Genomic DNA, 17096 nt, shown 5'->3' with positions numbered 1-17096 from the left:
TAAGCATCAGGTGCCCTGTTAATTAGGTGCATATATGTTTATAATAGTTACATCTTCCCATTGAATTGATCCCTTAATGATTAAATAGTGCCTTTCTTTGTCTCTTTAACAGTTTTTGTGTTAAAGTCTAATTTGTCTGATATTAGGATGGCTACACCAGCTCTTTTTTTGGTTTCTGTTGACATGGAATATCTTTTTCCAATCTTTCACTTTCAGTCTGTGTGCACCTTTGTTGGTGAGATATGTTTCCTGTAGGCAGTAAATAGATGGGTTTTGTTTTTTAATCCATTCAGCCAGTCTGTGTCTTTTAACTAGAGAGTTGAGGCCATTTACATTCAAGGTGACTGTTGATAAGTAATGACTTTGCCCAGACATTTTTCCAAAAATATTCCAATTTTTTTCTTTGAATTTCCTTTGAACTTTTACTGGGAGATTTCCTTCCATTACCTTCTTTTGTAGTGATACCCATGTTTCTGTGTTTCTGTTTGCAGTACATCCTAAGCATCTTTTGTAGGGCTGGCCGGGTGGTGACAAATTCTTTCAATTTCTGTTTGTTATGGAAGGTCTTTATTCACCTTCATTCATGAATTAAGAGTTTTACAGGATATAGTATTCTGGGTTGACAGGTTTTTTTTCCTCTTAAGACTTAGAATATACCTTGCCATTCTCTCCTATCCTGTACAGATTCTGATGGGAAGTCCACTGTGAGTCTAATGGAGAGTCTCTGAAAGTAATCTGGTGTTTCTCTCATGCACATTTTAGAATCTTTTCTTTATGTTTTACTATGGTGAATTTGATTACAATGTGTCATAGGAAGATCTTTTCTGGTCATGTCTATTAGGAGTTCTATGTGCTTCCTGAACTTGGATGTCCCTTTCTTTCTTCAAATTAGGGAAGTTTTCTATTATTATTTCACTAAAAGGGACTTCTAATCCATTCTCACTTTCCACATCTTCAGGAACTCTTAGAACATGTATTTTGGGTCATTTGATAGTATCCTATAGATTCCCAACAGTGTTTTTAGTTTTCTAATTTTCTCTTCTTGTTTTTGGTTTGACTGTATAATTTCCTGTGCTTTGTCTCCTAAGTCAGATGTTCTTTCTTCTGCTTCACCAATTCTGTTGTTAAGGCTTCTATTACATTTTTTATTTTGTTCCATTGAATTCTTCATGTCATTTTGATTTCTCTTTAAGATCTCAGTTCGTGGGAGAAATTTTCTTTCATGTCTTGTATGGATTTCGGTAGTTCATGCATATGCTTCTGATTACTTCTACGTAATCTAATGATCAATTTTTTGAATTCCATTTCTTGCATTTCTTCAATCTTATCATCTTCACAAACTAGTGCTGAAGTGTTGTTTTCTTTTGGAGGCATCACGTTGTCTCCCTTATTCTTGTTTCTTGAATTGGTGTGTTTGCTATTTGGCATTTGTGGGGATACTCATTGGTTTCTTCTTTGTTTTTTCCACTGTGGCAACTTTTATCTTTGTACTATACCTCTGTAGGTAAGTGGAGTGTCTATTTTCAGTGATTATCTAGAGGCCTGTGGTGGGTGTGGCCAGGGAGCTCTGTTCAGTTCTCCAGGGTGAAAGGCATGTCTAAGGTGACACAGCCAGTTTTCTCATGATAAATCCCCCCTCTTTTTTTTTAATCAGAAGGGAGGTTTGTTCTGTTCAGCTGATTTCCTCTCCTCAAAGGAGACCAGTGCCTGACTGCTAGCCCCAGTGGCTATAATATTCATCCACTAAGCCACAACACTATGCCACAAGGATCACACAAAGGATCTGTGCAGTCCCAGTGTAAGTTCAGATTCCCCAGCAATGTCCCTCACCAGGTAACCAGGAAGCCCTGAGCATGTGGAGTCTCCCACAGGGACTGCCCAATGTCCCAGTTGTACCACGAGCCCTCCCACACAACCTCAGTTTTTTTTCCCAGTTCCAACACACAAGCCTCCCACAGGCATGAGTACCCAGCTCCCAGTTAGTTTTCTTCACCAGAGTCAGGAATCTCCATTTGGCTGGTTGCTGGGTGCAGATACGAGCTGGCACAGCTGTTAAGTATGTCCAAAATGGCACCCGCTCTATTGGCTTATTATAAGACACCATTGTAAGGTGATCAAGAAGAAAGAAATGTGTCCCTCCTTTTTTTTCCCTCCTCTAGTTTGGCAGGTACACTATCTCCCACCAGGCTCCAAGCCAGGTTCCCTCTAGGGTCTTCCTTCAGCTTTATCCCCAGTGGCTGTGGCTGCTACAGTCTGGTCTCACCTCACTCTCCAATGCTGGTGCATAGGTTCTCTGTTGCTGTGGTCCTGAGTTGTGGGCGTCCACACCCTCCAAGTAGGTCCACTGTGTCCCTCTAATTTGCATAGAGTTTCCTCTGCAGTTTTCTCCCTAACTCTTCCCTGAGACTGCACTCTCTCCACTTGTTTTAAAACTATCTTCTCCTAGACCAGAGCAGTAAGTTTCCTCCCTACTTCGTCATCTTGGAAGCTCTCAGGTGTCTCATTAGGACTTAAAGGGCTATGGCCGGTGCCGCAGCTCAATTGGCTAACCCTCTGCCTGTGGCGCTAGCACCCTGGGTTCTAGTCCCAGCTGGGGCACCAGATTATGTTCCGGTTGCTCCTCTTCCAGTCCAGCTCTCTGCTGTGGCCCGGGAGGGCAGTAGAGGATGGCCCAAGTGCTTGGGCCCTGCAGCCGCATGGGAGACCAGGAGGAGGTGCCTGGCTCCTGGCTTCAGATAGGTGCAGCGTGCTGGCCACAGCACGCTGGCTGTAGTGGCCATATAGGGGTGAACCAACGGAAGGAAGACCTTTCTCTCTGTCTCTCTCATTGTCTAACTCAGCCTGTCAAAAAAAAAAAAAAAAAAAAAAGAAGAAGAAGAAGAAGAAAAAAAATAAGACTTAAAGGGCTACTTATTTCATCTAACACAAAACAAACCTAGACAGTTTGCTCCCCAAAGTTTCCTGTCTCTTCCATAACCATTGTATTGTTTACCCTTATGGTCTGTGCACCATCCGGCTCCACTTTGTGTCTGCTACAGTCTGCCAGCCTCATTGTTTTTTTTTTTTTTTTTTCTTTACTTTTTTTTTTCTTTTTCTTTCTTTCTTTCTTTTTTTTTTTTTGACAGGCAGAGTTAGACAGTGAGAGACAGACAGAGAGAAAGGTCTTCCTTCTGTTGGTTCACCCCCCAAATAGCCGCTACAGCCGGCGCTGTGCCAATCTGAAGCCAGGAGCCAGGTGCTTCCTCCTGGTCTCCCATGCAGGTGCAGGGCCCAAGCACTTGGGCCATCCTCCACTGCACTCCCGGGCCACAGCAGAGAGCTGGACTGGAAGAGGAGCAACCAGGACAGAACCGGCACACCAACCAGGACAAGAACCTGGACACCAGCGCCGCAGGCGGAGGATTACCCTAGTGAGCCACGGTGCCGGCGCCTCATTGCTTCTAATCTGCCATAACTGAAAGTTGTTACAGTGACAACATGACCAATCTGTTGTGACCCAAACGTCATCTCCCAGAGGCCTCTAAACCAACAGAGTGAAAATGGAGCCTGAAAAGAGGATTTACATTCTTGACCGTGCTGCTCTGAGGAGGAAGAAGCCTGGCACCTGCCTTCAGGAAGGCTGAGTGTGAGGGGCCATATTTTGCGAGTCTCAGGATTCCAGTACCTTATTTAAGAACACTTATCTCACTGACTTCAGTGTACTTCTGATCTCTGTCCTCGCCTGTGGAGACTTTCAGGAGAAGATCATTTTTCCTACTGGGTCTGTCTGTTAATCCCAGCCATCACTCCCTACTGGGCTTCTAACTTGGAGAATGGACCAACAATAAGAAAGGTCTCTCTGATAAAGGAAACTAATTGTAACTGTTTCCTGGCTTGTGTGGATTAAGCTTTCCTCAATGCTAGCATTGCAGGAAAAAAAATGTTCCATTTCAAACCATGTCTCCTCAGTTTTAAGATACCACTCCAGTTAGAAGAAGAAGACAAAGTACATCACTCTGAAGTTGGATGAACACAGGCCACATTTTCCAGAACTTACTCTTCTGTCTTTCTTTACATTTTCCTTGAGTTTGCTGCAAATCATCTTTCAAATCCAATTCAGCAGGGCTGCTACTTCTTCGAACCAAGATCTTCAGGCAAAAAGAAATATTGTATTTATTACAGGAAAGTTATAATTTTATAACACTGTTAAGTTTCTAGTCTACATTTCAAAAGAAAAGGAAACCAACAATAATAATAGCAACAAAAAATTGAGAGATGTTTTTCCATGTGAAGGATATGTGTTCACAAGTTACTGTAATTGAATCACATATTATGCAAGACCTGAAATTGTAGTTTATATCCTTTACTTCGTCAACTGACATCCAATTAAATTGATTTAGTAAAAAGAGACGCTAAATATACAGAAGTGATTTATTTTAAAACTCTACTCATTCCTCTGATTAAGCACACATATACAAGTGGTCTTCAAAAGGTTTATGGAAAATGTGCACTATGAAAAAACTAGGCATGGTTTTCAAAACACTTTGTAATAAAATAAATTTATCATTTAATTCCATTTTCTCTGAACTGTTTTAATCCCTTCCTACAGTGAGTGGATGTACTTCATACAGTAAGCAGGTGAATTTCACACAGTGAGTAGGTGAACTTCTCCAGGTTTTAGTTACCGATGGACAGAGAGTGTCCTACAGGGAAGACACACACCTCATCCAGACTTCTACAGGTCCACTCAGTGCCTTCCTAGTTAACTGTGCTGCTACAGACTTTCCCAAGTACCGCTTAACACTGGACTTTCTATTAAATAAAAAGGATTGAAAAATCAGGAGGCAATCTGCATTCTCTAGAAATCTGTAATTTTCTTGGCGACACAAAACACACACGAATTACATAAAATAATTACAATGCACATAAGCAAAATATGCAAACAAACTCTCTCTGAAAGACATGCAAAATAAAGTGTTACCTTCAGTGGCTGATAGTTACAGGAGAGCTGCTCAAGAAGGCAATAGACAGGAAGTGGTAGAGGGAAGGCAGGAGGGGACTCAAGGCTGGAAGCACGGAGTGGAAATCAGCAAGTTCTATGTGCAGGAAAAGAGGCTGATGAGAGCAGGCCATGCAGGGCAGCCAGGCGAAGAAGGAGAAAGACAGGAAGAAACACAGACATTGTCAGAGAGGCAGCTGCCAGTGGGTCTTCAACATTAGGGTTGGGACCTTCGATCCATCAGTGACAAAATGAGCAGCTACATATTCCAGACAATAGCTCACCATCATTAAAAATATAATCAGAAAGATGCATCCAGCAGTTATCTATCGATAGATTAGAGTGAAAAAGAAAATTACTATGGAAGTGTTACAGCAATTCAGGAAATGAGGAGATGAGGCTTTTGATGGTGGAAAAGGAGAAGAAAATAAAAATAAGACAAATATTGAGGAAGGACAAGCTAGAGTTTATAATTAGCTCTAAACTTGAGTAGAAGAAAATAAAACCATAAAAGGGTATAAATCTAGGGGACACAGAGTGATGGTGATGAAGGGAGGAAGAACAGTGGAGAAGGAAAAACAAACTCGAGAAAGGTTCTGATGTTTTGATTTTATCTTTGGGTTGAATATCCAAAAACAATGTCCTAAAATGGGCAACAAAAATCCAAGAGCGATGACACAGAGAATAATTCCAGGAATGAAGATGCAAATGTGACATCCTCCACTGCAGAGTACATGAAGAACTCTTTAAAATTTAATGAGCCAACTCCAGGTGTGAATATCAAATAAGCAAACAACACAGGTGGAACCAAGATGTACACAGGGTTGATGGAAAACGTAGCATATGAAAAATGGATTTCAAAAGTTTTTGACCCAGAATAAACATCTTTTAACTCAATTTTTTGATGAACTTTATATAATTAAAAGACAGAATGATTGGGGCCAGCATGTGGTGTACACTGGCATGCCATATTGATGCTAGTTTAATTCTCAGCTGTTCCGCTTCCAATCCAGCTCCCTGCTAACATACCTGGGAAAGCAGCAGAAGATGGCCCAAGTGCTTGGGCCCCTGCCATACATGTGGGAGACCCAGAGGAGATACCTGGTTCCTGGCTTTGGCCTGGCCAAGCCCTGGCCACTGTGGCCATTTGGGGAGTAAACCAGAGGATGAAAGATTTCTCTCTCTCTTCCTCTCTTGCTCTGTAACTCTGGCTTTCAAATAAATAAATAAATCTTAAAAAAAAAAAAAAAAAGGACTAGACCTGCAAACCAAAAGTAGGATAGTAGCAAGGTTGGAAAAAAGAAAAAAAAAAAAAAAAGACAGAATGATTGCTATATTAAAAAAAAAAAAAGTAGGCCACAAATAAAGTAAGTAGGCTACAGATGTAGACATTTAGGTTAGCCAGACAGGAACTAAAATCGAAGACTACTAAAGACCTAAGGAAATAAAACAATTGCATAAGAATCACAGAACCAACAAATGTATTTATACCCCTCAAAGATTTCAGATAACCATATGAGGAATTCAGAATTGCAATTTGTCAACATTTTAAAGGAGTAAAATTGGGAATCATAAAAATGAGCAAGCAATGAAAAATTATTAGAAATTTCAAAATACACTTGGAGAGAATAAGCTTGAAATTTTAGAAACAAAAAGCAAATATTCTGAACTAAAAAAACTCAGTGGAAGTACTGAACAGCAGAGTTGAGAGAATTATTGGACTCATGAAGCATGGTGCTGATAAAATTATCCAGAACACACCAAGAGGCAAAATATCAAAGGGAGCTTATGGAACATGGAAAACAGAATGAGAAGATTTAACATATCTTTACCCAGAATACCAGAAGGAGAGAAGAGAGTAAAAACAGGTAATTTCTGAAGAAATGATTACCAAGAGTTTCTAGAAAGACAAGCATCCAGGGATGCATGGCACATAGCATGCCAAATATATATAAACAAAAGAAATCTTCACTTAAATATACTGCTGGAAAACCAAAGGTCAAAGACAAAAAGACAGCAATGGACAACAACTACATAGGATGGACAGAAGACTTATCAACAGCTGCAATGGAGACAAAAGGCAGTGGAAAAATCAGCTTCCATTAGAGGGGGTTGGTGAAAGAGAAGTAAGCGAGGAACCTCAGTAAGTTGTCACAGTACTGTCCAGAGAGACAAAGTAACGAATCAAGGTAAGAAGCACCAAAGTGAACCCTAACATGTCCAGGAAACAGCCCATATGAGACAGGTGGCATTTCAGATCAATAAAGAAGAAACATATTCACAAGTGGGACTTGGTATAGGTAGTTATCTAGAGGGGAAATGAAATTAGATTCTTACAGCACTCCACAAACAAGAATCAGTTCCAGATGGACCAAAGACTTCACTGTGTACAGCAAAACTGAAACACTTATAGACTAAGTGTAAGGTAATATGTTTATTCCTGTGTAGTTAAGGTTTTTTTTTTTTTTAAAGTCATAAAGCCCTAACCATAAAAATGATAACAGAGAGTTCAAAACAAGGGACTTCGTTCAACAAAAGACACCACACAGAAAGTGAAAATATGAGCCACACATTGGAAGATAGTTTCTATAAACATAACAAAATAGGACCAGTGTTCATATTATACAAAGAACTAAAATAAGAGAAAAAGACAAACAAGTCCATAGTAAAAAGACAAAAGACATTGATAGGCATTTCAAAGATGAAACATAAAAGGTCAATAAACGTGAAAATTTTTAAAACTCATTAATCTAAGAAATGCAAAATAAGAGATCCTACTTTCACCCACATGACTCAGAAAAATTAAAAGTATCTGACAACAGAAAGTGTTCACAAGAATGTGAATAAATGGGAGCTCTATACGTTGTTGGCAGGAGTATAACCTGTACAAACACTTTGGAAAACAGCCATCAACCTGTGAACCTTTTTCTATTCTAAAAATCATCAATTTCACTCCTAGAGATTTACCATGAAGAAAACCCTAAAGACACAGATCTTGAGACACAAGAATGTACACAGATTCAGTTTTCATAATAACAAAACTCTGCAGACATTCTAAATGTTCATCAACAGGAGAATGGTACATTCACAACGGAATATTCTACATCAGAGAAAACGTAGTGACCTACTGCCACATGCCACAATGTGGATAAATATTGGAAATCCATAATTGAGTGGACAAATCAACAATACCCCAATAAACAAGTTCAAATGAGGAAAATTAAAGAATATGTTTTTTGGAAATACATATTCAGCAAAACTATAGAGCAAAGCAAGGCAATAAACGCAAAGCTAAGACAATCCTACTCTCTAAAGGGAGATGGCAGAGGCGGGGCAAGGAAGGAACTCAGAGGCCAAGGCAACAACACTGCAAATATTCTAGCTCTTAGGCTTGTGGTCAATTTATTTCATTGATGAAAATAGAAGATATATATTAAATGGTGTATACATATATATGTATGTATGTAGTGTATATGCTAGCATACACCCTTTTTAAAAATAAAGAAGGACTTAACACCTGGTTTCCAGGAGGAGTAGGTAGAAGCCGTCCCTTTTTATTATATAACTTTCTGTGATGTTGGCATTTTCTATTAATATATACTATATTTAAAAAAAATTAATAGGGATCCGTGTTTGGTACAGTGGTTAAAACACTGCTTGAGATACCTGGATCATATATCAGAGTGTCTGGGTTGAAGTCTCAGCTCCAGTCCTGATTCCAGCATCCTCCTAATGCAAGCCCTAGGAGGCAGCAAGTGATGGCTCAAGTACCTGGGTCCTTGCCACCTACATGGGAGACCTGAACTGAATTCCAGGCTGCTGGCTTCAATTTGGTTCAGCCCTGGCTGTTCTGTGATTCTGGGGAATGAACCAGCAGATAGAAAATCTCACTCTGTATATGTTTATCTTTCAGATAACATACATTTTTAAAAAATGAAGAGGTTGTCTGTGTGAATGAGTTATGGGATAGTTTTTTAAAAAATATTTATTTTATTTATTTGAAAGACAGAGTTACAGAGAGAGATAGAGACAGAGGGAAAGGTCTTCCATCCACTGGTTCACTCCCTAGATGGCTGCAATGGCCAGAGCTGTGCTGATCCAAAGCCAGGAGCCAGGAGCTTCTTCCGGACTCCCACATGGGTGCAGGGGCCCAAGGACTTGGGCCGTCTTCTACTGCTATCCCAGGCCATAGCAGAGAGCTGGATCGGAAGAGGAGCAGCCGGGACTAGAACCAGCACCCATATGGGATGCCTGTGCTTCAGGCCAGGGCGTTAACCTGCTGCGCCACAGTGCCAGCCCCTATAGGATAATTTTTAATTTTCTTCTTTATAAGCTATGTTTACTTTTTAAAAAATAATATAGGGCTGGCATTGTGGCATAGTGGGTTAAACTGCTGCCTGCAATGCTGGCATCCCAAATGAACGCCAGTTCAAGCCCCAGCTGCTCCACTTCCAATCCAGTTCCCTGTTAATGTGCCTGGGAAAGCAGGAGAGAGTGGCCCAAGTACTTGAGGTCTCTACATCCAAGTGGGAGACCCAATGAAGCTCCCAGCTCCTGGCTTCAAGCCTGGCCCAGCCCCGGCTGTTGTGACCATTTGGGGAGTGAACCAGCAGACAGAAGATCTCTGTGTCTATAACTCTGCCTTTGAATAATAAATATACAAATCTTTAAAAAAAAAGTTTAAAAAGTTCTTAAAACAAAAATGCTATTTTACACTAAAAAAAAAAAAAAAAAGAAAGAAAGAAAGAAAGAAACCATAACAGATCATGGAGAATACTCACTTATTAAGTTAATTCACATCAATGGAAAATACTACCTCAAATTATGTCAGAAATGGGGAATTTAGGAGCTGGTGCTGTGGTGTAGTGGGTAAAGCTGCTGCCTGCAGTGTTGGCATCTCATATGGGCACCGGTTCGAGTCCCGGCTGCTCCACTTTCAATCCAGCTCCCTGCTACTGTGCCTGGGAAAGCAGTGGAGGATGGCCCAAGTCCCCAGGCTCCTGCTCCTACGTGGGAGCTCCAGATGAAGCTCCTGGCTTCAGCCGGGCCCAGCCCTGGCCATTCAGCCATTTGGGGAGTGAGCCAATGGATGGAAGATTGGTTTCTCTCCCTCTTTCTTTCTCTGCCTCTGCTCTCCTTCTCAGTAACTCTTTCAAATAAATAAATAAATCTTTAAAAAAAAAAAAAAGAAATAGGGACTATGAAGTCAAGTTTTATAGGAAAGAATATCTGCTTAAAAACACACAGTGCCACATATAAACCAGGTGGCAAATTCCATTTTCATGTAGTTTTTTTCCTATTTTTGTCATGTGACTGTAATTTTACATAGAGATCAAGCAAAACCATAAAAGATGTCCAGATCATTTGGGCCTGTGACCCACCTAAATGGAAAAAGATTTTTTTTCTAAAAGGTCCTCAATAAGTTTATATATGATACAATAATTCATGTTTATTTTTAACAATAAACTGATTTGAAAGGATCTTACTGTTATCGCTTCATGATCTTTCTTCACGTGTCCTCGCATGTCTTCAGCAGGCTTGGCCTCGGAGCACACATTCTGCGCCTTCTCTACCTTTTGTCCTAGAGATTTCAGGGCAGGGTGGAAATTGACAGAGGAAATGTTTCCCACAGTAAAATCTGAAAATGACTTTCAGGTACAGTTACCAACTAAACTTATTAAATAATAAGGTCATAAAAACAGGAGTTAAGGGTCTGGCAAATTAGTCCACTCTGAAGACCTGAGAGTGGACTGAACGCTGCTCACACCAGCCAGCAGGTCCACTTAGCACTTTACGTGAGCACAGGGCAGGGGCAAGAAGACCCTCCCTGTGGGCCTTTTTGGAAGACACCTCAGACATCAACCTGGGTAGGCCAGGTGAACCAATAGGAAGATGAGAGCAAGAAGGTAGCTCAGGACTGATTGAGAAAAAACCCTGATGAGAGAAAGCACAGAGGGTCCAGTGCTGTGGCGTAGTGGGCTAGACCTCCACCTGCGGTGACAGCTTCCTACATGGGTGCTGGTTCTAGTCTCAGCTGCTCCTCTTCCGAACCAGGTCTGCTAATGGCCTGGGGAAGCAGTGGAAGATGGCTCAAGTGAGTGGGAGACCCAGAAGGAGCTCCTGGCTCCTGGCTTCAGATCGGCCCAGCCCTGGCTGTTAGGGCCACTTGGGGAGTGAACTAGCAGATGGAAGACCTCTCTCTCTCTCTCTCTCTCTCTCTCTCTCTCTGTCTTTGCCTCTCTGTAACTGCCTTTCAAATAAATAAATAAATCTTTTTTAAAAATACATTATTTCTGGGGCTGCCATATGGCATAGCAGGTTAAGCCACCACCTGCAGTGCCAGCATCCCATTTGGGCACCAGATTAAGTCCCGGTTGCTCCACTTCCTATCCAGCTCTCTGCTGTGGCCTGGAAAAGCAGCAGAGGATGGCCCAAATCCTTGGGCTCCTGTATTCACATGGGAGACCTGGAAGAAGCTCCTGGCTTTGCCTGCCCAGCTCTGGCCATGGTGGCCATTTGGGGAGTGAACTAGTGGATGGAAGCGCTCGCTCTCTCTCGTGCGCACACTCTCTCTATCTCCTTTCTCTGTAAAACTCAGCATTTCAAATAAATAATCTTTGGGAAAAAAAGAACAAAATACATAATTTCCACCCACAGCAGCTAATAACCTTTTCCACAGGTCTGGTCAAGTCCCATCATTTTCCACTTTTACGGCCCCTCCACAGCCCCTTCTCCACATCCTCCTCACCCTCTACCTACTCTGCTGCCCTCCCTTACCTTGGCTTGTAACACTGACTGCCCCCTCCCACTACAGCAACTCTGGACTTCTCTCTAGGCCTCAATCATATCAGGCTGCAAAAAAGTGGACGTGGACACTCACACAAACATATGTATAATTTAAAATATTAGGAGCTGGCATTGTGGCACAGTGGGTTTAGTCACTGCTTGCAACTTGGGCATCTCTTTTCGGAGTGAAGGTTTGGGTCCTGGCTACTCTGCTTCCAATCCAGCTTCCTTAGCTAGTGTGTCTGGGAAGGCAGCAGAAGATGGCCCAGGTACTTGAGCTCCTGCCACCCACGTTGGGGATCAGGATGGAATTCTTGGCTCCTAGCTTTAGCCTGGCGCTCTTGCAGCCATTCGGAAAGTGAACCAGCAGATAGAAGATTTCTCTCTCTCTACCTTTCAAATAAATTTATAAATTAAAAAAAAAATAGTAAAAACATTTTATTGCCAGAAATCATATCCTTGCAATCAGATTCAAGAGCAGACCCTCTTGAAATATAGAAGACAACATGACAAGCAGTTTTCTCCCTCTAGCCAGAGTCTGTCGCTCCGTACCAGTAACTGAAGACACCACGTACCCTGAGAAGAACCTGAGCTCAGTGGCTCGGTGATGTCAGACGTGCTGCTGCTTCGAAGGACCTGCGTCTGTCCCACTGCGAGCTGACCAGACCCAGCAGTTTCTGACGGCTGACACTCTTCCACTTCTGCGAGCATTAACACAAAACATGCACCATTTTAAAAGTACTGTCACCGTTTACAACAACTTTAAAAATCAATGTTTGTACATTTTACACATTTTGCAGAAAGATAACCTGCATTAACACAATCAAGTAATCAAGTTTCCTACACTTGACTAATATTCCACCTGAAGAATATATTTTCCTCTTTAGTTCTACAGTCTTTTTGTTTTCAACTAAAGTAAAGGGATAAAAAGGAAGCCATAAACATGGCTGAGAACTTCAAGGGTCGTTTGGAATTTCAAGGGCATACGCGCCATGGAAAGAGAAGTCCAGAGACAACAGATAAACACACAACTGTCCCAAATAAAATGCTGTAATTATTTAACACTGTATGTCACCAAATGCAATGTGGAATTAATCACTAAGTACAAAAATGATCCACTGGTATTTTCAGAGAATCAATACACCTTTGACATTAAATAGAAAAGCACAGAGGAGTACTGGCCCCTGGATACCTCAGCTAATATGACTATACATGACTCCCCATGCAGACTGAGCTCTCTCCTAGTTCATTCATAAACTGCATAGTTCCTGTTAATCTGTAAAGACCACCCAAAGCCCGGGAATAAACATCCCACCCTCTAAAGGGCACAGCTCTGGGGTCACATCTTTTGCCCAGGTCACTTTAATAGCCTGATAACTCATCATTGTCTTCTTCTTGGTGCTCATCCCCTCCCCCAGGGTCCCCAGAAAGGTCTCTCTAAAAAGGTCTTTGCTCTTCTGAAAGTCACATAAGACCTTCTGTCATTAGGTCAAACCTGTGCTCATCGAGGTGAATACAGCGCTCTCTTGGAGCTCATCCCACATACCAGTCTCCTACAAGAAGCCCTGCTCACAGCTGGTCTCAAACAGTGCTAACACTTGGCACCTGCTGCTCTTGTTCTCCCCCGTCCACTCCCCTTTGCTAATCTCCCCCATCTCCCCCTGGTCCACTATCCCTGCTTCCCATGTTGCCCTGGGAACACCCCCCTATAGGACTTGTCACACAGTCCTGCATGTCAAGCCCATAGCTATGCTCCTCACAGTCACAACCTTCACACCCACATGACCCTGACTTCATATTTTAAAAAATTTTGATTAGCTGAAGTTTCACTTTTACTTTTAAGAAGGGACAGACTACATTGCAATGTGTGAGATAGTTCTTCACCTGAAATGGAGACTTGCTGCCAACAGGACACCTCTGTATAACGCTTTCATCTGAACCATAAGCCAAAGCAATGGCTTACCCTAACCAAGAAGTTGTATGGAGGAAGATTCCACATTTCCAAATTCAATACAAAGCATTTCAACAAAGGGCTGCTTCTTGACTTTCTCTAACCAAATGCAATTTCCATTTGATGGTACGCTGACACAATTTCAAGGCCTCAGAACTACGAAATGTGCATGATTCTTTATGTGCAATTCAAAGTCCTAGGCCACAGACTAAATGTGGATGCGGATGGGAAACTGAGCCTGGAACAGGAAAGACAGGCCAGGGCAGCGAGGACAAAATGTCAGAGACTCATCTTCCGCAACTGCCTTTGCTTCCCTATTCTCTGGAACAGAAGAGAACTGTTGATCTCACAGAGAAGCACAAGGCATCTGTGCAGACCTTTTACCTACCTACACTTGCCAAAAGCTCAGATGAGGCTGCACAGGTCTACGTCTAGTGTCTTCAGCACAAGGCAACAGAATCCAGGTAACACAGTGGGGCCAGCTCTCTGGCTGTCTTCTTTTATTGTTTATTCTAATTACACAAGATGGTGAAGCCTTCTGGAAAGCCTGTGGACGAACCTACTTGTTTATCCAGTATCAGTAGAGGGAGCCCGAGAGCTTCCTAATTTCCTAAAAAATCATTGGCAAGCGCCTGTTTTTATGCATAGGGGGAAGCATGGGTTTTATTCTCTTAAGTATGATGCCAAAAATTGGTAGATGTTGGTTTCTGGGCTACAAGCAGAAGCAAATAATAACTGAGCCAACGCTGGCAGAACCTTTCTAAAGATAAAGAACATCGCCATCTGGTGGGATGCATTACAGCCACAGCCCCATTGCTTCCAAATTAGTGTCCCCACTGGTCCTCGACACAGCAGACGGACCACGAGCCTGCCACCACCAGCTGGCCTGCCTTCCCAACAGACTGGCCTAATGCAGCTTTTAAAGCTCTGTTTTTGTAAAACTGTCAGGAGGGACTTCTCGGATGGAAGAAGCTCAAGACTGTCGAAAGAACGGAAGTGGTGGGAGGGGAGCGCTGGTGACTGGAGAGGGAAGGAAGGGACAGCCACAATGCCGAGAGTGCTGTTACGCTGCTGGGGGCCCAAGCTGCTCCCAGAGCTGACTACCAAGTGAGACACAGTGAAAACCAGAATTTTCAATTCTCCTTATCCCTCGATCTAAACCCAATTTCCTCATTCACAAGTATACAGGCCTTGGCCTTTCCTCATACTTTGCACTAGGTTTACACTCACTGCATGTTTTGTATAATGGACAAATGAGTAACGACATTTTCTCAATACTTTTTCCCTTTTTTAACAGTTCTTGGGCTCCCTCTGCTGGCACTACATTTCTTCAGAAAGCATTTTATGTTAAAGCTACCTCCATTCTGTGGTGTCAACCGTATGTAGTAGCTGCTATTTCATGAGACACGAAAATCACTTTAACACTAATAAGCACATACCAGGATAGAGGACCACCTCATATTCAAAACAGAAGAAGAACCATCTAAATCACATAAGTTGTACTTTAAATCCCAGGAAATCTAATACATCCTGTTTTGAATGTTACACTATTTCTGTTTTAATCTATTTTGGATTCCCCAAATCATTTATGCTTTCTAATAACCAAATAACTCTTCAAATCTAATCTCAATAATCCAAATTTTTAAAGTATTAACTTGATAGTGTGAATGATGCAATACCATTATAAAACCATTGCTTTCTAAAACACCATTCAAAAAAAAAAAAAAAAAAAGGAAGATCAAATAAGATCACTTAATTTCATTTTTCCTGAATCAATATGATTAAATGAAATCAAGTGTAGAAGCCCTTTGGTAACTTCTTTCTTTTTCCAGATATCTGACTACTTTTTAAAGCAATTTTACTCACCTTTTAAGGCTTTCTTAACTGCTTTTATTAAGTAGAATAAGGCTCATTCTTCAATAAACAAAATTTTGGGTTCCATTTACTTCTCATACAGGTTGCATAAGTGAAGTTAATACTGCAGTTCCCTGCTCTTTCAAACAGTGTGCATGATACTGACTTGACTCCATAAACAGTACAGGTGATGCCATCGTAAGGCTTTCCACAAGGGCAGGCTTTCCAAAAGTCCTGAGCGACAGCACCTGCTGGAAGCCCATGTACAAGTCACAGAAGCCGCTTAGTGAGGCTCTCTTACTGGGTCCCGCTGGTCTTTTCAGAACAAGGGAATACTATTACAGTATTCCTAAAAGAAAAGCAAAATCTAGCATCTGATGGATAAATACCCAACATAAAAAGCCGATAAAATCACAAATAGCTGGAAGGCACTGTTCTTTCTCCAATTCTCTCTCCCATATATTTCTTTAAGTAGCTATTCAGATTAACATAAACACGTGGTTATGACTTTTCCTAAATATTGCCTCATATTCTGTTGCTGTCAAATAAACGATCCCAAAAGGATCCCAATAACATATAACAGTGGCTTCAGGTAAGTATTTATTGCTTTTTTTTTTTTTTTTTTTTTTTTTTGACAAGCATAGTGGACAGTGAGAGAGAGAGAGAGACAGAAAGGTCTTCCTTTTGCCATTGGTTCACCCTCCAATGGCCGCCTCAGCCAGTGTGCTGCGGCCGGCGCATCGCGCTGATCCGAATCCAGGAGCCAGGTGCTTCTCCTGGTCTCCCATGCGGGTGCAGGGCCCAAGCACTTGGGCCATCCTCCACTGCACTCCTGGGCCACAGCTGAGAGCTGGCCTGAAGAGGGGCAACCGGGACAGAATCCAGCGCCCCGAATGGGACTAGAACCTGGTGTGCTGGCGCCGCAGGCGGAGGACTAGCCTATTGAGCCACGGCGCTGGCTGCTTTTGTTTTTAAGACAATTCTGGTGGTTAACTAATCACGTAGATTAGAAACAAAACCAAGAAATATTAGCTTGAGTAGAAACAAAATTAGCAACCAGAAAGTTGTGTCCAGAAAGTAAAATTCTAAGTGTCTATACATTCTCCAGCCACAGGTGAAATGGAGCACCAAACGCACACTCTAACGTGCCAAGCAATGGAGAGCATCGAAACCCTCTGACAAAGGATTACCATCCACTGTCTTGGCCAACGACCTTGGCAAAACCAAAGACAATGGAAATAAATCATCTTGAGGACCGAAGAGCAGATGGCATCAGACTATGCAGGAGCTGGGTAGTTGCTGGAGGAAACACGGAAGAGCACACTGTTCTCAAGGTTACTGTGCCCATACATTCTTTCACTGTTTATGCTCTGAGACCAGGAACAAGGATGGCAAAAACAGGAAAACACAGACCCAGCCCAACCCTAAATCGGTGTTTCCCAACCTTAGCACTATGGCGACTTTGAGCGAGATAATTCTTTGCTGTGGGGCTCTGAGCTCTGTAGGATGTTTAACTGCATCGCTGGC

The 17096-nt window shown here is 42.0% G+C and overlaps 1 protein-coding gene across 2 annotated transcripts in view; it reads right to left on the bottom strand.

Moving 5' to 3' along the window:
* RALGAPA2 (Ral GTPase activating protein catalytic subunit alpha 2) overlaps positions 1–17096 on the bottom strand; it is a 340680-nt gene that overhangs the window by 197181 nt on the left and 126403 nt on the right. For both annotated transcript variants that reach the window (XM_062203794.1, XM_062203795.1), the window contains exons 17-19: positions 12340–12465; positions 10465–10559; positions 4037–4127 (exon numbers count right to left, since the gene is read on the bottom strand). In XM_062203794.1, the coding sequence (XP_062059778.1) occupies positions 4037–4127; positions 10465–10559; positions 12340–12465 (312 nt within the window). The remainder of the gene's footprint in view (positions 1–4036; positions 4128–10464; positions 10560–12339; positions 12466–17096) is intronic.

Source organism: Lepus europaeus, chromosome 10, assembly GCF_033115175.1.
Source record: "Lepus europaeus isolate LE1 chromosome 10, mLepTim1.pri, whole genome shotgun sequence".
Lineage (NCBI taxonomy): Eukaryota > Metazoa > Chordata > Mammalia > Lagomorpha > Leporidae > Lepus > Lepus europaeus.
This window is presented reverse-complemented; position numbering and strand designations above follow the sequence as displayed.